The sequence below is a fragment of the Drosophila gunungcola genome, unplaced genomic scaffold (genome assembly GCF_025200985.1).
Source record: "Drosophila gunungcola strain Sukarami unplaced genomic scaffold, Dgunungcola_SK_2 000086F, whole genome shotgun sequence".
Lineage (NCBI taxonomy): Eukaryota > Metazoa > Arthropoda > Insecta > Diptera > Drosophilidae > Drosophila > Drosophila gunungcola.
In genome coordinates this window covers 137,422-160,168 of record NW_026453248.1, presented here as the reverse complement: position 1 = coordinate 160,168, position 22,747 = coordinate 137,422, and the positions used below count along the sequence as shown (strand labels likewise).

General features: G+C 37.4%; 4 protein-coding genes across 4 annotated transcripts; all 4 read left to right on the top strand.

Annotated features, from left to right (window-relative positions):
* The first annotated feature begins 10,236 nt into the window (after positions 1–10,236).
* On the top strand, positions 10,237–12,854 carry LOC128264951 (vanin-like protein 1). Its single transcript, XM_053000686.1, has 4 exons — positions 10,237–10,350; positions 10,467–11,109; positions 11,658–12,393; positions 12,462–12,854. The coding sequence occupies exons 1-4, from the start codon at positions 10,279–10,281 to the stop codon at positions 12,691–12,693; spliced, it is 1,683 nt and encodes a 560-aa protein (XP_052856646.1). The 5' UTR covers positions 10,237–10,278; the 3' UTR covers positions 12,694–12,854.
* Positions 12,855–13,577: 723 nt separating this feature from the next.
* LOC128264964 (uncharacterized) lies at positions 13,578–14,264 on the top strand. The gene has a single exon (XM_053000707.1). The coding sequence runs from the start codon at positions 13,612–13,614 to the stop codon at positions 14,173–14,175; it is 564 nt and encodes a 187-aa protein (XP_052856667.1). The 5' UTR covers positions 13,578–13,611; the 3' UTR covers positions 14,176–14,264.
* A 527-nt stretch (positions 14,265–14,791) lies between these two features.
* LOC128264954 (vanin-like protein 2) lies at positions 14,792–17,600 on the top strand. The gene is made up of 4 exons (XM_053000688.1): positions 14,792–14,912; positions 14,978–15,605; positions 16,430–17,129; positions 17,381–17,600. The coding sequence occupies exons 1-4, from the start codon at positions 14,841–14,843 to the stop codon at positions 17,532–17,534; spliced, it is 1,554 nt and encodes a 517-aa protein (XP_052856648.1). The 5' UTR covers positions 14,792–14,840; the 3' UTR covers positions 17,535–17,600.
* Positions 17,601–18,156: 556 nt separating this feature from the next.
* On the top strand, positions 18,157–20,448 carry LOC128264952 (vanin-like protein 3). The gene is made up of 2 exons (XM_053000687.1): positions 18,157–18,880; positions 19,377–20,448. The coding sequence occupies exons 1-2, from the start codon at positions 18,166–18,168 to the stop codon at positions 20,243–20,245; spliced, it is 1,584 nt and encodes a 527-aa protein (XP_052856647.1). The 5' UTR covers positions 18,157–18,165; the 3' UTR covers positions 20,246–20,448.
* Positions 20,449–22,747: the final 2,299 nt, after the last annotated feature.

Here is a 22,747-nt window from a genome sequence, read left to right as displayed (position 1 = left end):
GATTGAGCCATCGATTTGAACTGTCTGTTATTACTTTATTGTTCTATATTTATGCACATGCAGTGGCTGAAGTGTCCTTCGAAATTCGCACACAAACACAAAGATACAGCAACTATACAGCAACAACGCAGCTATGTCCTTGCTCCTTGATGGCAATAGATTTCCCCACAAACCAACCCACATTATTTTCATATTAGTTTTGAAAAGCGCATTATGTGCGGTTCGCCCGCTGCTGCCCCATTTCGTTCGGGTTTTTGGCATGTGTAATGGCTCGCATTATTATCCTCATTTCGGTGTCCTGTGGCCAGCACCAAAATGAAAATATGCAAATGCCAGGCGGTTGCGAATTCTTTGATTCCAGATGCGGATACAAATACAGATACAAATACAGATACATTTACAGATACAGATGCAAATACAAGTTCAGATACAGATATGGTGAAATTTGCCTCTCCGCTAATCTCTGTCTGTGAATGCGAGGGCAGACATATTCGAGGACATTGGAAAAGGCCAAGGATCAAGGACCAAGGACCAAGGACTCTGGACCAAGGACCAAAGAGCCGGCGGAACTGCAATTGAGTGGCAGCCAAGGCAAAAATAGAACAAAAAATGCATTCGAGGTAAGTGCAAATGAGCTGATTAAGGCAAAAGGAAAGGAGTGTTAATTGGTTATTCTAACTATTTTTTGAGTTTGCTTTACTAACCAAAATAACAAGAACTTAATGGTTTAATGGTTTATTATTTAGGTAACAGCTCATAAAACAATTTTTCTAGTAGTTAACTTTGAATGGAGTAGTTATTAAATAAACAAAACAATTTTTTTAATATAACTAACAACCGCAATGGGTGACAATCAAAGCGAAAAATAAATAAATTAAGTATTAAATATTTGGATTTAATCCTTTTCTTTTACCATTTTACTGATAATAAGCAATGCATTACATTTTATAAGCGTTTCTTAAAAGTTGCATTGTAAATAAATGCAATGGCTAAGACTAATTCGGGCTTAAATTGAATAATTAATTTAAGTAGAAATGTTCTAATGTCTTGTCTTATTTTTGTAATTTAAAAACATACCTTTTCAAAGAGATTTTCATTCATCAATGTTTGATGAATTCAGTTTCTAAAATTATGCAATCATAAATAGTTTACAAAATATGAATAAAATATGCATTTACCTATTCAGTCGTGTCCTTGATTTTACAGAACTCCTGTTCGAGTTGCCGAAAGTTGTGTCAACGCAGCTTCAAATACTAGACACACTCCATTGCACACCCATCTAAAAAAAATACACACACACACATTCACAGGCATCACAAACTTGTTTTTGCCCAAAAACAAAGAAACATACGTATATACATATATATACCCAATAAGTAATTTTTGTGCTTAGCCTTTGGGTCAAATCATGCGTAAACTGTCCGATAAACCGATAAACAAAACAATTAATTGCATTGTGACTGGCCCATGTCCTTTTTGTGTGGACCCTTTTAATGACTATTTTACACACACGACTTGTCTTTCGGCATACGATTTATTATGATTGGGGTTCGGTATTTGGGACTGCGAATGGGATTGGGATTGGGACTGGGATTGGGCTCCTCCATTGCCTGGTTCACTGAGTTTTCCTTTTGGGATGCAAATGTTCCTACCGAAACTGAAACTGAAACTCCAAAAGTATGCCATTACTAAGGACGAGAGAAAAGTGCACGGCATATTTGCCTCCTGAATTGTTCCTCTGAGGAGTGCGCCAAATGTATATATATATATATATATAATGATATATGTTCTATATATACCATAAAATAACTTCATATTTTCCTTTTTCGGCAGCGGGGAGACGGCAAGCGAAATATTTAATAACAATGGCAAGCCTCGAAATATGTTCTTCAAGTAATTCATCGGCCAACCCAAAATTTCCGCATATTTGATGCTGCACAAAATTGCGCCAAATCACGCGAAGTACGTAGCAGGTACCACAAAAAATACCATCGCTTAATTCCGGAAGCAAGCTTGCCCATCGGAAACTTTCCGATTGGTTTTCGTTCTCTTGACAGATAACCAATTAAAAATTGTTTTGATTATGAAAGTTTAGTCTAGATGTCAGAATCAAAGTTTACATGACAGCAAAATAATGAAAATTTTAATTGATTTTACAAAAGTTTTCAAGAAACTGAACATGCAGCTATGAAATATAATTGAACAAAAGCCAAGGAATGTTATGTTTTTGTATTTGGTGAAAAGTGCGTGGCTACGAAAACCACTAACCAAGTTAAATAGTCTTAAAAAAATAAAGAAAAATATGGTCATTTTTTAAAGCTGTTTTAAAATGTTTAACAATTTTTTTTTGTTTTTTTTTTTTTTTTCAAATGTATTAAATGCAATATAAAAATGAGTAAAAGCTTTTTAAATGTAATTTATTTAAGTTTATTGCTTAGTAATATTAGAAGTAATATTAATTTAAATTATTAAACGTTATAGTCTTCTTGGCAAATCCTGTTTAAGCTATATTTACTCCAACTAGAAGTCGATAAAAATTTCCAAGAAAATAGGAGTAAATCGTTGCGAAGGTTGCAAATTTGAATAAAGGAGTGACACAATCGACAAGGATACTGGTGCTGATACTTCCGCCCGAAAAAAAAACAGCATGCTTGCAACTAGTCTGTCTGTGTGTAAGAATTTTCCACCCAGCGTAACAACCCCCCCGCCCCTCGATTTTCCCCCCTTTCCCGCCCACGTATTGCCTATAACAAGCCGCCAATTACGATAGAAATCTAGAGAATGTGCAAAATCGAGCAAAAAATTTGCGACTATAAGGCGAAAACAAATTTACATGCAAATCCATTTTAGCCATGGCAAGGACACGCCAGGAGCCAAAATGGCGACACGCTCCCTGTCTGTTCGACTGTCGTAGTGTTTGTGAGTTACAGTGTGTGTGTGTGTGTGAGTATTTCAGTCAACAAATTATCTCAATTTAGCATAATATTTACTGAACTGCATTGAACCTTTGCCAGACGACATCTTACGAGCAAAAAGGAGGTGGAAAATCTGGTGGAAAATCTGGTGGAAAGCGGGAAAAACCAGGGCCAAAGAATTGTGGGTGCAATGTGGCAGGCGGAAAATGGGAAAATTCACCAGAAATTTGGCAATTAGAGCTGCACAAAACTGGTGCTTCTAATTACTAGCTGCTTATGTTTAATTAGCCACAAAAAATGTAGTCAAAAAAGTATATGAAAGAAATAAAAGTGGTTAAAAATATGGCAGCATTTATAAATATTAAATATATATATATTATATTTATTATTAATGACTCCATAAAGAATTATAAAGATTCATTATTATCAAATATTAAGTTATTTTATTTCAATAACAAATATCTACAAAAAAGATACATGAATAATAAATAATAAAATAGATAATCCCAATAAATTGCAATCACAACTGTGGCTGAATTTTGTTTAAATAAAAACAATTATGTGAACTTTAATTAAATAAATCGAATTTTTGGCATTGTTTTTTTTGGGTATATATTATATATATTTGTTTGTTCTTTGTTAGAACATCAATTTATTTTGCTGTTAATAATTGCATCGGTTGGCTATTCAATAAAACATAAATACATTGCATTGGCCATATTGGCGTATTTAGTCAAGTGTTTTGTCGTGTTCAGATTTGCGTCACGATTGCTGCATTGCGGGTTGAAAAAAAGTCGCGGCTTTGGCGCCGTTTCATGAGCTAAGAAATTGAATTGAATTTCGAGACCTTGTCGTACTGCTCGTGACTTATGGCTCTTGCATCTTGTGAGGGGGTGGGGGAGGGGTGTGCACTTTCACCTTTCCCTTGGATTCACCTGCCTGCCTGTCGTGGGCATCCATTTCATGCATGGCGGTCTGACATTCCATTCCTTTCCATTCAATTCGATTCCTTCTCCATTCGATATCAGTCAAACTAATGGCGCTTGATTCTGTCTATTGAAAAGTCCCATTGCTGTCGAGCCTTTTGGGGGGGCGGGGGGTGTGGGTGGTAAATTGAGTGTGGGCGGCTGGGTGTTGGGAAATTGCAAACTTTATTTTTGGCTCGCTGCATTTCGCTGACATTGAAAAAGGTGCACAAGACACACAGGTAAAGTCGATGCTGTCAAGAAATGAGAAAATTCTCAGGGGTGCCATCAAATCCTCTGGCGTTTTTAAGTCTTTTCAAAATGGTGCCTAAAAGTATGCTGCAAAGACATAATTTCCGTCTTCCCCATTTTATGGGAATTTTCATCTTAAAAAATTTAAAATAATCCCCTTTTTATATAAAACGGCATTATAAACGTAAAACATCTCATAACCTTTGGACATTTGTTTAATTAAAATACGTTTTTTGAACACACTTTTAACATACACTTAACTGTAAATTTCAAAAATATAAAAAAAATTTTACTTAACTTGAAATAAAAATCTATTTAAACAATTTTGGACAATAAATTATAGATTAATTAATTGTTGTTCTTAATTAAGTCTTTATTAATTTCTTTACACATTTAATGTTTCATTTTTAAGTATTCTTTCAGGCCTACATTTTTAAACCAATTTCCTTTGGGAAAACAATAGTAACAAATAATTCAAATGTATTTGATGATAATGTGGTATTGCCATTTCTTAGCCATTTATTCATGGAATTCCAGGTTGCAACTGTAACTGAGGAAATTGGCCAAAAAAGTTGCGATCTTGGCAAATTGCTGACCCAATTATGCAATTTGCAGTGTCCAATCGATTCGGGACTTTCAATTATCACAAATTGAAGTCCGCTTTACGGCAAATCCTAATCCGACAAATAGAATATATTGCTGGCGAGGTGAGGTGTTGTCCTGCCAAAAGGATTCACTTTCAATTTAAGTTGTCTTCTTTTTTTTCACCTCCCCTTTTTTTTTTTGCGTACGAGTCTTTTGCCCTCAGAGCTTTTTCAATTTACTAACGGAAATCCAGGCAGTAAAGCGCATTCAATCAACTGCTCCTAACTTTGTTGTGAGGTGGGATTGGTCGATGGAATTGAAGCATAGTGGTTGGGGTGGGGGGTTGGGGGGAGTTGGGGGGCTTGGGGGATTCAGATGGCCGGCATTAAATTTATATGTCAATAAATCTCGAAGAGCAAAAGGCAAACGCCAAGTCATTGGCTTTTGCGGATATGTGCGAGTAGTAGTGCTGCGAAAACTTATTAGCCGGCGCGTTTAAGGCTATTAAACCAAGTCGGTTGGTGGGGAGGTCGTGCCACATACACGGCTATAAATCAGAGGCCTGACATGCCCAGCTATATACTATAAGTACAGCCTTGGGGGCAGGGTCTGCCAAAGGGACGGGAAAATCCAGTGACAATTACCCGATACAAAGGATTAACTCAACAGCTCAATAACACTGAACTTCTGCTTAAATTTGACAAATTCCCATGGCCTCGCGAGCATTGAAAACACCTCTAATACAAGATTTGATTAAGTGTGTGGGAATGTGCTTACAAATCATTTAATTTGTATCCAAACTAATGTTGTTTTAATTTAAATTAGGTAAATTTGCATTTTATTTAAGTTTTAATCAGGTTTAATTTTACCTTATATTAGCACCAATTTACTTCAGTTTTGCCTTAATTCCTGAGGTTCTATTTTATTTTGCTTAAATATTCCTTAAATTTTGCTTCGATTTGAACATGTATGTGAAGTAAATTTTGCAACAATATTACTTAAATTTCGCTGCAATTCCACTTTGTCCTTGGGTATTTTATGTTGCCACAGAAAGCGGCTAATCGCACACATGTAAGCACATTTCTCAAGCTTTTCCACCCACTCGTTTGTTGTGTGTGTGTGTGTGTGTGTGTGTGTGTGTGTGTGTGTGTATGAGTGTGTGAATACAGTTCATTTTTCGAGTGCGTATACGTAATAATTCGTCACTGGTTTTTGTGGCTGGTTGTTGTGTTTCTGTGTTGTGTTGTGTGACGTTGTGTTTGCCGAATTTAAGCGTTTGTTATTAATCAGCCAGTCAGTCACTTCACACCCTTTAGCCACTTTTCGGCGAATTCTGGTCCCGGCATAAATCTCAGACAACGCGTCGTATGAGCGATGTCAAATGCAGAAAAACTGACTGAGAAGTGCCGCCACGTTTGCCCGTTTTTTCCGCCTTCCCATTTTTGTTGGGCATCATTAATAATACTTTTTAGTTTGCATACACATGCGTATATGTGGTGGCAAACATCCGCCTTCTATTTTCCTGCCTAACAAATTGCCGGGCTCAGGGCACAACAAAATTGCAATTAATCAAGCAGACAAAAATCTGCCCCCAAGTCACGAGGCCTCAACTTTGCTTGTTTGTGAAAGCATTCCCCCCCCCAACTCATTTTCCTGCCATTCCATATGATTTCGTTGCCTGACTAATCAATGATTGAGAGAGCATTCATTCCCGGTCATCGATAAACGGAATGTCCTGGCAGTCAAGAGTCCTGGCCTCCTGATTATCCGCAAAAAAAAAAATAATGCCGAGGACCAAAACCAAAATGGCTAGAAAAAAGAAGCAAAGAATATAAGTATAAAAGACGACCCAAGAAATTAAATTATTTGTTAGCCAAGGCAAACGAGGAAAAGGAGTCCAGGAAGGAGATCTACAAAAAACGAGCCTGACAACAAGGCCACACACGAGAGCACACTGAGAAAAAATAATGGTACATTTGAAATATCATTAAACAAACATGTACATTTTAACAATTTATGTAAAAACAAACGAAAAAAAAAATGCTTAGGAACTTCAGTTAAACGGCTTAAATGATCAAAATATTAATACAAATTTTTTGTTCACTTGTCTTCCCTGAACAGGTAAAATGATGATAAATTCTGGCTTTTATTTGAAAAGAGTAAAAAACATATAAAATTTTATATTTTATTTAAATATTAAATAAATTTATAAATGTTAAATAAAACAGTTATAGAATACCCCGCACATAATTTTTTCTCAGTGTTATGGTTCTGTTTGGTTGTGTGTGATGGTTTCGTTCGTCTGGCTGGGCAACAAGTGAAAATCCATTTGTTAGAGGAAATCGTGCAAAAAGCTTAAATACGAAGCTTAAACATAAGTAGCAACGAGTGCCGCACACACGCTCAAACACACTCCCACACACACACCCACACAATCAGCCCCTGAAATAAATATATGTATATGCATATGTGGAGCAGGCCAAAAACTAAATGAAGCTGCCTCCTTTTTTTTTGTACCTTCTTAAGGGGTTGCCCTAACTTTTCACTAAGTTTGTTCTATATTGTCAAGCATCTGTAGAAAATCTCTATTAAATATGTTTTCTATTGTTGGTAAAAAATAATCAAAGTAAATAAATTTGTATAATTTTGTAATCATTTTCTTTAAAGCATAACTGAGAAATCTGTGCCTTTGTTGCTGTTGCTTTTTTCTGATTAGGTAATTATATACCATAAATTTGTTATCAAATCGATTTGGGGTTGCATACTTCTACAAATTAATTAGTTTATGGAGGTAGAGCACTACATTAAACTATTTATTTTTGATAGGTTTAATTTTTTGCCTTTCTGATGATTTTTTTTTAGGTTTTTTAAGTCAACGTAATCAAAAGCTTATTTTTAAATCAAAAAATTTGTATTTATTTGAATTTGTGCATAAAAATTTGTTTTAAAATATTGAGAAAAAGTTTTGGAAACAATATTAATATTATACAATTTTTCGATTTAATCGATATAACTTATAATTAACTATCGTTCAAGTTATCGTTTTTCTAATAAATTATGATATTTGATACCCGAAGTTCATATATTTTTTGCAAGAGTATTCAGTTATGTTTATAATTGTTAAGAGATTTGCCTTTCTACCTTTTTGCGCTTTCTCTCCTTTTCTTCCCATTCTCCTTCGTACGGTTTTGATGCCGTTGTTGTTGTTGCTGTTGTTGTTGGGACCTCGTCTTAGCTTTTAACGTGTTTTACCGTTCGTTTCTTTTTGCGCATAAATGAGCAGGTAACAGGTTGTGTTTGTGTGTGTGTGTGGGTATGGGTGTGGGTGTGGGTGTGTGTTTGTGCACGGTTCGACTCCCTTGGGTAAATTTTCGTATTTAAAATATATGACCAAGAAATTTTCAAACATTATTTTTTAATTTTTTTTTTTTTTTTTTCTTTTCCCAGCTTTTTTCTTGCCGCAAATCAATTTGCCAGGACCAAGAACGTACTAGGGAATAGTAGGTTGGGGGCGCAAAAAAAGGAGCATAGCGGAGCGGAAAGGATTGCCAAGTAGACTTTGTTAGGGGTGTTCTACAGAATTTATGTTGCATCCACCCCACAAGATGGAACGCTTTTTCGGGGACTTTGAGTCTGCAGTGGAGCGTATGGAAGTGCATTAAGTCCCTGAGATGGCTGCACGTTTGGGATCTGCGGATGGGATTATCTTCGCTTGAACAAAATATACATATACACTTATTAATGTTTCGTTGTAGTACCCAAAAAAAAAAAAAATGAAAAAATTTATTAGGAGCAAGAAACCCGATAATGCTCAAAGTGGGGCCAATGATGTCGACTGGGAACTTAATGGGGCAGATTGTGGCCTGAATTAGCTAGTTGATGGATTCAAGCGAAGTCTGCCTCTTATACCCTTGACTGACGGATAACTTCGGATAAAACTTAGTGAACAGAATACGCAAATATAGAAATAAACTAGGCAACGTTTGGTAAGCAACAAGGGGGAGAATCAATGAGCCCCACTAGATTGTTTGGTATCTTTCTTGATTAAATGCAATTTATTAAAAGACAATCATATCATATCATATAAATCGTTTGAGATAATAAATTATATTTTATTCTGTATTCCCTTTTTTCTTTTATATTAAATTTTATTATACTTTTAAAGTTCAAATAAAGTAACTTCATTACCTTGTTGACCAGTGTCATTGGACAGAAAAGCCAGACATAATTGAAGATAACATCGAAAGGTGGAGATAACATATATAAAAACCCTGATAACTGTCAATGGCAACGTTCAAATTTCAGATAAAAGTTTTTAAATTAGATATTATCAGATAAAATCAAAGACCTTAAAGTGAAATAAAAGGTCGTAAAACTCTTTCATTATTTGACTACCGCAAATCAGGGCTTGAAGTCAGCGAATCTATGAGCCACACGTTTGCACAATAAATACAATAATACCTTCCCGATAGCAGAAACTTGCCAGTGCAATAAAGACAAAGGGAAATCAAAGAAAACCTATAGCAATTACGAACATTGGCAGCCGAGCTCTGATTTATTTCGCCAATTGTGGTAATGGATTGCAAACATTTAATGAGGGCAAATAAAAATCAATGTTGTAGTTAGAATCGAGAGAAATAAATTGATTTATTTGCAGTGCGATGATAAAGAAGTAGGCGTATATAGTATAGCATATAGTTCAGTCGGGAAGCAACAGAACATCGGACTTGGATAGTCTGGGGTGCGGCGATAAGACTGGCGAAAAACAAAATATTTGTCCCAAGCGCAGCCAGTCCAATGTACAGCCAACCAACTAATCGTGTTCATGAATTGCGGACATGACTCCCGGAATAACGCAAAACCAGAATTACCTAAAGAAACCACCAAATTTCACCGATTTAACCGATCCAGTGCTGGCCTAGTTGGCCTTTTTGCAGCCGTTTTAGCTGAAAAAAAGGCTAAAGAAGTCCGGAAATGCCAATTTGTTTAATATTTTTAAGTTTTCAATATCCAATTGTGTGTTATTAGGCTGTGTGTCTATTCTTTAAAACAACAAAAAAATAACAAACCCCTTAAATGTTTATCTTTGTATTGCATTTTTTGTTATTTGCTAATTTTATCTATTTCTGTGAATTTGGCTTTTTTCTTTCTAAAAAATCCAATTTAATTTTTTAATGTAGTAACCTAAATTTTATATTAAATGGTAGTTTTTTAAAGGCAAATGGTATTTGGGAATTTCCTTAAATACTTTTTTTGTGGCCATATACTGTATTGAAAATTGTTTTGTTTAGAAAAAGACCTTATTTTTTAACCTAATTCCATACTTCCGCAATCGAGTTAATAGAAATACATATGGTTTTTAACAATTTTTAAAGGTTAATGTTAAATGTTAAATGTAAAATATTGTCAGCTCTGGAAAGAGCGAACCATTTGGTGCTCGCAGATAAGATTAAGTAGTTCCCGCTAAATGGTTGCCACTCCTACGGACACCTATAGAGGGTATAAAAGCCCCCATGTCTGAGGCTGTGCCAGTCATTAGCAATTGTCAGATTCACTCGGAAATGGCGAAGAACTCGTGGCGGCTCTTGTTGGTGTTCCTTATCCTGGGACTAATGTCCGGCATGAGTCAGCAGGTGGGATTTCTGGGAAGCCACTAAACGTTACGCTTCGATCGCGATTAGGACGCCTTAATCGGAGATTAATTGATTGGCTTTTTATGGTTATCGTTTTGGTTCTTAACAATTTACAGGCGTCTTTGGCCGATTCGGATTATTATACGGCCGGAGTGGTGGAGTTCCGCCAGTCGATCCTCAGCTTGTCGGCCTGGTCGGATGCCCTCGAGGGCTATGTGGAGATCATAAACTCTGAGAATGCCAGCGCCACGGACATAATTGTCTTCCCCGAGAGCACACTGAATTCGGTGGGTTCGACCACGTTTGTGCCCAATCCCGACGATCTGATAAATCCCTGTTTGAGTGACCCAAATGCGGAGCTATACGAGGAGTTCCTGGTGACCCTGTCGTGTGCGGCCCGCAATGCCAGCAAATACATTGTGATCAATCTGACGGAGAAGCAAAAGTGTGAGGATGTGCCGGAGGACACGAGACCGTGTGCCTCGAACGGATTGAATGTGTTCAACACCAATGTGGTCTTCGATCGGCAGGGCGTGCTGGTGTCCAGGTACCGAAAAATTCATCTGTACGGCGAGGCCAAGAACATCACCTTCCGGCCAGAACTGAGCACTTTTGAGACGGACTTCGGGGTCACCTTCGGGCACTTCATCTGCTTCGACATCCTGTTCTACCAGCCCGCTCACCAGCTCATCGTGGAGCAGGGCATCACGGACTTTGTCTACCCGGTCATGTGGTTCTCCCAACTTCCCTTCCTTACAGGTGAGACATTAAGTAAATGTGAGAGATAAAGAACTTTAAGTGGGGGCTAGTTCATTGACATGCGTCCCTTATCAAGCGGCCAATCGATTGCCACCCCTCCAGATGAAGTGCCGCGAACCGATTATGCACAGCGAAAAATTGGTAGCGGGTTTAACTTTATTGTTTCCCTCATTCAACGCGAATTCTTTAGAACAAGAGAAAAAAGATAAATATAACAGACCGCTGACATATTTATTTGTTTAATAATTAAACCCCCTAAAGAATATCCTAACAAAATCAAAAACGCGAATTCTTAAGCATGAAGAAATAATACAAATATTAATATATGTATTTGCTTAGACATGTGAAATCGCATAAAAAGGTGTATAAAAGAATGCAGTGAAAGAAATAATGTCGTCTTATGAATTTAATTTATTGAACTTTCAGACGTAAATTATGTTATCTTTTTAAATATTTGATTAATTAATTAGTTTAAGCATTTAAAGTAGTAGCTATATTACATAAGAAATATAACTATAGGGGTAATTTCTCTTTATTTTCCTTTCTAGCTGTTCAAACCCAACAGGGTTGGGCCTATATCAACGATGTGAATCTCTTGGCTTCTGGAGCCAGTCGTCCCTCCATTGGAAATACCGGTTCGGGAATTTTTCACGGACGTTCGGGCACTTTGACCAGTGTCATGAGGCAGGATTCCGGTGAGAGGAGTATCTATGTGGCCCAGGTGCCCAAATATACCCGCAGTAGGTCCCTACAAAAGCGTGTGCGGAGGAGTATGCCGGAGATCAAACACCGAGAGGTGGCCTCAACCAGTAGTTTATACATGAAGCGGGATGATCTGGAGAACTATGAATCCGATTTGCTGCAGTTGGATCAGGGAATAAGTGGCACCATCAATAGAACCATTTGCCAAGGCAGCTTTTGCTGCAACTTCGATATTGCCTGGAGATCGCTGGCGAATGCGGTGGCGAATGATAGTAGTGTATACTATAGCTATCGTGTGGGAACCTACGATGGTTGGCGCAACGAACAGGATGTGGATGCCAATTACATTCGTAATTGTGGATTGTTCACCTGTTCGGGGGAATCCATCGATGATTGTGGCAAATTGCTGACCACCGAGGGTGACCTCCAGCAGCCCCGTGTGACCTTCACGCGTCTGGTGATCGCGGTCTCCTATCCGGAGTCACGGGAGTTCCTGCTGATACCCGACACCCTCCAGGATAATCTGCTGCCCTTGGAGCCGAATCAGTTTGAATGGTCGCAGCAGAAGCCCCATGAAGATAGGTAAAATATCTAGATATCTCAATGCCAATCAAAGTGATTATAGTTTAATGGATTTGTATGATCCCTAGCTACGTCTATGATGTTCGCTTTGCCCTCAAGGAATCTCAGGAGGTGAGCAACCTGTTGACCTTTGCCATCTATGGCAATTACTATGACAACGAGTGCACATTTGGCGATGGCACCGAGGAGCAGCAGGTGGCCTGTGGATACAGGAGCGGATCCACTGGGCTACCAATCCTAGGGGGATGGCTAACGATGCCGCTAGTCATGCTGGCCATCACCTGGACCAGGGCCCAATGAGATCAAAGTATATATCTAGGGAAAATGACTGGTTGCAATACAACCAGTTAGTCACATTCAGTTGAGTTTTATTTTTTTTACTACACCTATTGCTCGATCTTAACAGTATTTATACAATTAAAAGCTAATAAAATATTCGCCCGACTTTTTTACTACTTTAATTTTTAAAGCATAATGATACCATTTGTTTTATTTATTTATTTATTTATTTATTTGTGACAATTTTACATATTATAAAGGCACTTATAACACAGGAATTAATTACGTTTCAAAAATACAAAATTAACAATAGGAAATGTCAATTTGGTCTTATGTCTGATTATAAAGAAAGTGAAATATATTATTGAATTGGGATTCTTAACGATAAAATATTATTTATTGACACAAATAATTTTAATTTTCATTTCTTTTTTATGGTTTGTATTATTTTTGTTAGCAATTATTTTAGTTAAGGTTTTCAAATTGTTGTTTCTACTTGTTGTTCTTATTATTGAATTTAATTTAATTAACTTTAATTGGAGGGTGTGCATTAAGATAAGGGATATAAATATAAATAAAAAACATTTCAAGAATGTTATTAGTATAAACTATTCAGCACGCCTCTTATGTATGTATTACATTTTATAACAGAACAGTTGACCCACATGTCACCTTCTTTTAATTAAATTTTGTCTTCAAAGCTCGTCGCTATCTGTTGTGAGTTTTTTACCTTGCTAATTGCATTTTAATAAATTAAATCTATATTACTCTCACAACGAATTGTGCAAGCGTAACAATTTGTGGCATTTTACAGAGAAGCTTATCTAAATTAAGACATACCAAGTTATACGAACGAGTCTATATAAAAGGGCAGTTCTATTTGGTTCAACATAGTCAGCTATATTTTGCAAAACCGTACAACTCTTCAAATCAAAGAACATGGTTTGGAAATGGAGCCTTTTTCTGCTGTGCCTTGTACTCTCACAAGGAAGATCGGAAAGTAAATCTTTATTAAATTTTAAGAATCAAGAAAAATTGGAATATATTCAACAGGACCCCTTGGCCGACATTCATAAGCAAGTGACGGATAAACTAAAGACTTTTCTGGAGAATTTCACTGGTCATTGGCAGGATAACACAGAGTTTCTCAACTGGATTTCAAGAATTCGTTCTGCAGTGAGAAATAACAAGACTGAACTAGCCGAAAAATTCGCCATACAATTTGGCTTTGAGGCGTACAATATTGAACGCTCGATCCTGGAGCTGCAAATCTCGGATCGTATCGAGGAATTGGATAGCATTATTCCGCAGCAGAAAGTTGAGAAATGTTTGGAGTTTTATGTAAATCAAAAAACCATTCTCAAAAAATCTCTGAAGCAATCGAATGCGAAGAAATTGGAAAAGTTTTCGGCAAACTCGATCTCTTGCCCATACTATCATTATGAATATCTCGACTACTTGAAGATACTGGATGAAATTCAAACAAGGCAGAAAGTCCTTTAATTATGTTTTTTGGGCCTTTAACATGTATTTTTTTTGGGCCTTTCATAAAAATCACAGAGTTGTGATTAAATAAATAGTGTGCATTCCAAGTTTGTTTTGCATTTTTAGTTTCCTCGATTTTGTGTTATTTGGTGATACATTTTTTTTTGTCAATATCATTTTTAATAAAAACAATGCAGTTTTGTTAATTTGCCTAAAAGTCGGCTTCGATTAAGATTACTAAATATTAGCACACATTTTTTAACTATTTGTATGAAAAACGAAAATAGTTTTGCCTAGAAGCCATCAAAATGTGAAATATCATCGGTGATAAGGGGGTCACCTGGTTGAAAAAACCAGTCCATTAAATTAAAATATACTTGTAGGCTTTAGTTTAGGTTCCATTAAAATTACAGAAATTAAAAAAAAAAAACAAATTAAATGCTATTTATAAATTGTTGCTTACTTATTTTTGGCACCATTGTAAATTCAATTTATTTTTGTCTCTTTGGTCAGTTGGAGTGTCAAAATATGAGACCACTTAATCGAACGAGTTGAGACAGAAAAAGTTTTGGACTGTTTTTTTGGCAGATAAGATTAACCCATATTTTCCTGAGAATTTCTATAAAAACAGCCAAGTTTGGAAGTTGGCAAGTCATTTGCCAATATCTAAGTGTTCAAAGAGCATGGCGAAATATTCTTCAGGGTTTTTCCTTTTTTGCATAACCCTGGGGTTAATGTTCGAATTGAGCCAACAGGTAAACTATATTAACAATATATAAAAAGGTCAAGACCCATTAAATTTTAGGATTTCCATCTCCAGGCTTCAGTTTCAAAGAGGGATTACTATACGGCTGGTGTGGTGGAGTTCAGGCCCTCGAATCTAGTGTCCGATAATCTAGCCGCCTATTTGGAGATCATTCAGTCGAAAAATGCCAGCTTCACGGATATTATTGTGTTCCCCGAGAGCACCCTCAACGATATGGGTGCCACGAGCTTTGTGCCCAATCCCGAGCATCTGATAAATCCCTGCTTGAGTGATCCGAAAGCCACTTATTACGAGGACTTTCTGGTGATCCTGTCGTGTGCGGCACGCAATGCCAGCAAATATATTGTGATAAATCTGACGGAGAAGCAAATGTGCGAGGATGTGCCGGAGGATTCGAGACCCTGTGCTTTGGATGGCTTCAATGTGTTCAACACCAATGTGGTCTTCGATCGCCAGGGAGTGGTGGTGTCCAGATACCGAAAGGTTCATCTCTACGGCGAGCCCAAGAACAGCACCTTCCGGCCGGAACTGAGCACTTTCGAGACGGACTTCGGGGTCACCTTCGGGCACTTCATCTGCTTCGACATCCTGTTCTACACTCCTGCCCACCAGCTGGTGGATCAGGGAGTCACGGACTTTGTCTACCCGGCCATGTGGTTCTCCCAACTGCCTTTTCTCACAGGTGAGTCCCATGAAAAGTGTTTCAGTTCAATCAGTGATTGCTAATTAAGGGCTCTCACAACCCTCTTGAGATAAAGTGCAACATGTTATACGTAAAATGGTCAAGTGGTTAAGATATTTAATCAGCCACTCGAATATTACAATTAAAATTCGGAACAAAACTCAAAATTACTTAGTAATTATAATATTAGAAATTTATAACAATTTGTATATTTTTTTAAACATATAATTAATAACATCATAAACAAATAAATTATATGTGCATTTTTATAAAGATTTACATATATGTGTATAAACTTCGTCTTTCAACTATGTGATATGCAAACTTTTTTTCAACTATGTGATAATACTTATATAAAGTTGTTCTTGAAATAGCTTTGGGCTTATATTATTACACTGGTAAAAAAAAGGAATGGTAAAAACAGATCGGGTTATTAAATTCATTTTTCATTTCATATTTAAATGATATATAAAATCAAAATATTAAATCATTTTAAATTGTATGAAAAATTTGAATTAATGTGGAAAATAAAACTTAAAGTTATGTTTTAATAAGTGTGTCTTAAAGTAATACCAAATCATAAAACCCCTAAACTTTTTAGTTATTTCTTTACCGACATTTAAATTACAAATGTTTTATTTTGAAACATCCGTGGTATGAGTTGTATACTCATCTTATTTTTTAAATTTTTCTTGCCCATTAGTTTTTAAGTCCATGTTACAATTGTTTAGTTTCTATGATATTTTTTTTTGGGGGTGGCAGACATTTATTATTTACTTTGTTTTATTTATTTTTGGAAGTGTAATATATTTACTCAAAAATAGCCGTTCAGATCCAACTGGGCTGGGCGTATGCGAACGATGTGAATCTGCTGGCGTCCGGGGCAAGTGATCCCGCCATGGGAACCAGTGGCTCGGGGATTTACCATGGACGCAGTGGCTCATTGGAGAGGGTGATGCGCCAGGATGCCGGGGAGCGGACCATATATGTGGCGCAGTTGCCCAAATACAAGGGCCGGAGGCGGATGAAGAGGGATCTCAGGGATCACCAGGTGGCCACCGGTTCCAGATTCAACATAAAGCGCGATTATCTGGAGAATTTCAGCAGCGAGGAGCTGCCAGTTGAATCCGGAAAGAATGGCCATCTCAGCAAGATTCTATGCCACGGTGACTTTTGCTGTCACTACGACTTGGCCTGGAGATCCCTGGCAAATCCCGCAGAGAACTCCAGTTCCTATAGCTATCGAATTGGAATTTTCGAGGGTTGGCGCAATGAAAAGCGACTGGATGTGAATTATATACGCAATTGTGGATTGTTCACCTGTTCGGGGAATTCCATAGACGATTGTGGTCGGCTGCTGCCTGACCTTGAGCATCCGCTGGTGACCTTCACCCATCTGGAAATCAGGGTCACCTATCCACAGTCACGGGAGTTCCTTCTCTTGCCCGACACCCTGCTCGATAATCTTCTGCCTCTGGAGCCGAAATATTTCGAATGGTCTCGACAGCAGACCTCCGAGGAGGGGTGAGTTACACTGCTAAAAAAACGTAGTAAATCAGAATATTTTGTACTTAATTTAATTATTTTTCGCTTTAATTTTAAGGTATATGAAATTACACTAGTTAAAAAAGGGAAATTTAATATTATGACTAACTATTTAATTTGAATATTAAATATAACATTTTTAATTCAGTTGTCAGATATTTATTTTTCGTATTGGTGTAGGATCTATCTAAAATATATTTCAACTAATAAGTTTTCTCTCTTTTTCATAGCCACCAAGTGCGATTTGGCTTAAGGCAATCGCAGGAGGTCAGTAACCTCTTGACCTTTGCCATTTATGGCAACTACTACTACAACGATTGCACTTTTGGTGTGGGCACCGTCGAGGAGCAATTGGCCTGCGGTTTCAAGCATCCTAAAATATAAAAAGGATCCAGTAAACAATGAACCCCCAATGACATTAAAAACTGAGAAATTTGATTAAAAATTTGCTTGGAGCTTTACAAATTATATAAAAAGTATGCTTTTTAGTATATATTTTATAAACCCATTAAAAAGTTTAATACACGGTATTTTACTTCAGTTGCAATTTAAGGACTTTTATGGAACACCAACAAAATGTTTATAAAAATCGGTACTGTTTACATAAACAAGAATAGTATTTAATGTTCACTGAGTTTTGAAAGATGGGGAGTTCACCTAATACTATATGTATTAAAAATGTCTTCTAGAAGGAATGTGCCTGCTGAAACGCATTATAAAGATAATATTTCAATACCTTTATTTCAGCCCGAAATTCTACTTCACAAAACGTTTTTAAAACCCTTGCACGCGTTTACGAAACGCCTGATTACCGATTTAAACGATTAGATAGAAAATCTCGACAGATAGTTGGAAATAATTCCGATAGCTGATATGGCGTGGAAAATATACATGTAGATATATGTATATATATATATATATATATATATATATATATATATATGAGTAAGTATAGGAGAGCTAGAGCGAAACGATTGAAACCGGTTGGGATTAGTCGGCTTGCGATCGTTGAACAATGCACACAATGTTTGGATTTCTCGGTCGATTTGTGTGGCTCCTCAGTGCTTTAATAAATGTTGCTGTGGCTAGCAATGATGGGCCACCGTTTTATACAGCTGGTGTGGCGGAATTTCGACCGGCGATAATGGGCGGTACTTCGCAACAGCTGTTGGAATCGAATCTGGCCGGTTATCTGGAGCTCATGCACTCCGGCAATGGCACTACGGATATCATTGTTTTCCCGGAGGCCACTCTAAATACAGTACTCACTCTGACAGCGGTGCCGGAGTCCACGGAACAAAGTTTATGTGAAGAGCAGCCAGGTGATGATCCCGAAATAGCTCCTTTTCTAAGGCGACTGGCCTGTGCCGCCAGGGAATATAACACCTATCTCGTTATAAACGTAAAGGAGCGGTCACCAGAGAATTGTCCTATGGGAACCACCTGTTCCAATAGGGGATATAGCATCTTCAATACCAATGTGGTGTTCGATCGACTGGGCGCTGTGGTATCTCGCTACAGAAAGTGGAATCTGTACCTGGAACCGTCCACCAATCGAACTGATTCGCCCGAATTGGCCACCTTTAGCACCGACTTCAATGTCACCTTCGGTCATTTTATCTGCTTCGACATGCTCTTCTATACGCCCGCTCAGGATTTGGTGGAGCGTTTGGGCATTCGCCATTTGATAGTCACCAAAATGTTCAACTCCGAGCTGCCTTTTCTCACAGGTGATTGATATTTATAATGAAATATTATGCATGAAATATTAAAAATATATTTCTCTAAACCAAATAACAAATTTGGCTTACGCACATTGTGATATATCAGGAAAAACACAAATTTTTTGATTTAAGAATTAAATTCTTTTAAAAAAAACCTTACAAATATTAGCAAAACAAAATAATAAAAGGCAACATGCCTTTTAATAAGCTGTATTTTGGCTTGAGGTTAATGAATTATGATAATTTTTTACTGATTAATGTTTTTTTTTTATTTTGAAAATGTATATTTAAGATATGGTATTGACCTTTTTTTAAATATATTTGCAGCATGCCAATTTTAGCAATTTATTTTACTATTTATTTTGGTGCTAATAATGCTAATACATTTTCAGTTTCCATTTATGTATAATGATTTTGTACTGAATTATGATGTAATGTTTGCCTTATTTTAAAACTTTATAGTATAAGGATGGTATTGACTTTTTTTTTATTTTTTTTACAGCATCCCAATTTCAGCAGGGTTGGGCTTGGGCCAATCGTGTGAATCTGCTGGCCTCCGGAGCAAGTGTTCCGCAATCGGGAGTAAGTGGCAGTGGCATTTATGCGGGTCAACAAGGAGCTTTGACCCGTCTAATGATCACGGATGAGATAGAGGGTCAAAGGAAGTTGCTCTTGGCTAAAGTTCCTCTAAATCCGGAGGATCAGATACTCACCGATGAGATTTTGGAACCGGAAAAGACGTCACTGATTAAGCTAAAACTCCTGCAGCAACCGGAATTGGATAAATTCGCCACCTGGGAACTGCCCATGATCCAGGAAAGTTCGGTGAACAAAAGGATCTGCCAGAAGGATTTGTGCTGTGAGTTTCAGATCAGTTGGACGCTAGTGGGATCGCTGTCAGGATATAGCTACAGATTGGGTGTTTGGGTGGGCGAAAGGCGCTACGAGGAGGAGCAGTACAGTGCCATCCGGCTGTGTGGCTTGTTCGCCTGCAGCGGTGCCAATGTGGAAAGTTGTGGGCTAATCGGCGAGGAGCAAGTACAGCCAGTCAAGTTCACCAAACTACAGATCCTTGGAGAGTTTGTGCGAAAACCACGGCGTCTCATTATGCCCAGCACCCTCGGCACATCCAATCTCTACGCCCTGCAGCCCTCGCAATTAGTTTGGTCAACGGAGGAAACGGATAATCTAACCAGGATTAAGATGGAACTGCGACAGCCGCACAGCCAGCTAATGACCTTCGCCATATATGGCAACTATTTTGATGAATATGCGGCTGGTGGAGCCGGCACAGTGGAGGCCATCACACTGGGAGCGCTGCTGTTTCGGCTTATCACGCCGCTAGCGATGATGCATATCATCTGGGAGTAGGTCAGTCCATTATCACTCGCTTATCTATGGATATCAAACCCGCTTAAGGTGAAATATGTTCAGGATACTAAGGCTAGTGGATATTATTTATACATTTATTATGTTTCAAAAAGCTTCACAACATTAAATTTAATTTTTATGAAATACTCTATGAACTAACCTTATAGTTTATATTGATTATATAAATAAATAACTAAACCATATTATTGAAATGAATTTCGCAAATTTGGCACTAATTTTCTTTTATTTTGAAATATTTGTGAGTCTTTGAAAAAATATTTCTACTACAGAACCCAACCTACCTAAAAAAAATGTTCAAATCTTATTTCCCGCTTTTTTTTTATTATAATATCCAAGCTCTCGTAATAATTATGAAGTGCTTGGCAAACTATTAAATTTGAACAAGTCTATTAATTGCTAGTCATTTTTCATAAATTCGTTTTAATGTGCAGTTGTGTAATAAATCAGGAAAAATGTGTATAAAAATTTTGATTTACTCGTGCGACTGTCAAACCGACTTGATTTTCTTTGTCGCCTGCCAACTCATTAAAATCAATGTGTGCATGCTTGAGTGTGTGTGAGTGTGTATATGTGTGTGTGTGTGTGTGTGTGTTGCAATTGCTGCGGGATGCACTTTATATTTGCAGTTGTTTGTGTAGTTGCCCTTAAGCTGGCACATTGTAATTAAGTGTCGCTCAAACAGACACACACTGAAAAAAAGCAAGTTTTTTTTAGGTCAGCAATATATATGTATACTTGGTCATTTTAAATAGTTATACATTTAACAAATCCGTTGTCAACATTTTGTTTGTTTTGAAAAAGTTCCTAAGAAAGGTATTTGTAAAACAAGTCTCCCAAAATTCTATTCATTACTTTAAATTGTAGCAACAGTTTGTCAGACAAAACAAAAATATTTATTGCTTCCATTTTTTTTTTAGTTACAATAATGTCAAAGGTAATATGCAGTTAATTTTAACGCTATAAATATAACTTTAAGGGATTTATAAGGGATCAAACTCAAAATGTATATTAAAGGAAACAAAACCATATAGCTAATGTGTTGAACGCATTAAGTAATAATTTTGATATACCTATTTGTCCTTATCACTTAAATTGGTATTCGATATTCTTTTATTTATGGTTTTAGGAACAACAAAACCATTTTGTTATTAATTTCCAAGCATCCCATTTAGGTGTGCAATAAATGTACTAAAAATTATCAACTTTTAAAGATTCAAAACTAAATAACTAAATAAAAGTGCTTTTATTTATATTTGGAAACAATTTTATTTGCTTCTTTTTAATGTGGCGTAGATTGTTTGCTGTGCATAAAACCACATCTCACGTTGTCTATTTGGTTGCCTAATTTATGGAAATCGAGGCATCGGCAATGGAATGGTGTCAAGTTCGTGTCATTAAGGTGTGATTAACAAAAATTAGTTGCTGCTTAACGGGACCAAGAGCAATCCACCTCGGAGAAACCCCTCCGAAAAACCACCGAAAAACCACCAAAAAACCCCCCACCAAACCTCCACCCACCCCACCGAAAAACAAAAAAACAGACGTCTCAGCGAGAGCAACAGTGTGTTGGCTGGAAAAAGCAACAGCTAACGGAAAGACGACCACCACCCACCCACTTTCCACCGAGAACAACCCACAACCCACTGAATTTAGCAGGTGAAAAGCGAAGAGCGAAGCAACACATGAAGCTGCCTGCGCTGCCGACGTCGCTATCGCCGTCTCTGCCAGCGGCGACGTCGAGAAACGAGGAGCGTCGAAAGTTTTCATTCATTTCAACTGTTGCTTTCCACTTGTTAGCACACGAGGCCGACTGGAAGGGAGGCCAAAGGGAAGTCGGGATGGAGAGTGCGACTGGAAGGCCAGTGCCCCAGCAGCGCCACACTCTCCGTGGAAAGTCTCCAAAGAGAACACCTGAGCACAGTAGGCCCACTTCACTACGCATATCTAGTTCGTTAAAAGTACTAGTGTTGTTTTTTAAATACTTACTCTGAACACAACATTTTATTTGGATTTTCCTTAACACACAGTACAAACCCCTATTTCATTTTAAATTAAATCTTATTGACACATTAGTTGACTAAAACAAGTTCTAATGCAAAACCTATGTATTATTCAACGGAAACGGTTAATGGAAAAACTTTTTTAAGGAAATAAGAACTAGAGTTAAACATTCGAACAAATATTTTTTGCGGTCTGCACTGGTGAAATTGCCCACTGTGTGGGGTGCGTGAGCGAGGACGTGTAGAGTTTTCGGGAGGCGGCGTGTGTAGACTGCGTTATATTTGCCTTGAATTATTCAGGCAGATATGTTTTATGGATCAGGGCGAAGGCGCTGCGCTTTTGGACGTCCGCGCTGGCGAAAATGCAATTAACGGAAAAGGCCAGTCAACTGGCGGCAATCCAAAAAAATCCCTTAATGAGCAATCTTAGAAAAATTCAAGAAACAGCTCTTTAAAAAATTCAGCAGCTGAATAATCAGTA

Excerpts from the sequence above, each read along its gene's own strand:
- LOC128264951 (XM_053000686.1), top strand. The coding sequence starts at position 10,279 with ATGGCGAAGAACTCGTGGCGGCTCTTGTTGGTGTTCCTTATCCTGGGA. Across the intron at positions 11,110-11,657 it reads CCAACTTCCCTTCCTTACAG|CTGTTCAAACCCAACAGGGT; the intron begins GTGAGACATTAA and ends TTTCCTTTCTAG. Across the intron at positions 12,394-12,461 it reads CAGAAGCCCCATGAAGATAG|CTACGTCTATGATGTTCGCT; the intron begins GTAAAATATCTA and ends TATGATCCCTAG.
- LOC128264964 (XM_053000707.1), top strand. The coding sequence starts at position 13,612 with ATGGTTTGGAAATGGAGCCTTTTTCTGCTGTGCCTTGTACTCTCACAA.
- LOC128264954 (XM_053000688.1), top strand. The coding sequence starts at position 14,841 with ATGGCGAAATATTCTTCAGGGTTTTTCCTTTTTTGCATAACCCTGGGG. Across the intron at positions 15,606-16,429 it reads CCAACTGCCTTTTCTCACAG|CCGTTCAGATCCAACTGGGC; the intron begins GTGAGTCCCATG and ends ACTCAAAAATAG. Across the intron at positions 17,130-17,380 it reads CAGCAGACCTCCGAGGAGGG|CCACCAAGTGCGATTTGGCT; the intron begins GTGAGTTACACT and ends TCTTTTTCATAG.
- LOC128264952 (XM_053000687.1), top strand. The coding sequence starts at position 18,166 with ATGCACACAATGTTTGGATTTCTCGGTCGATTTGTGTGGCTCCTCAGT. Across the intron at positions 18,881-19,376 it reads CGAGCTGCCTTTTCTCACAG|CATCCCAATTTCAGCAGGGT; the intron begins GTGATTGATATT and ends TTTTTTTTACAG.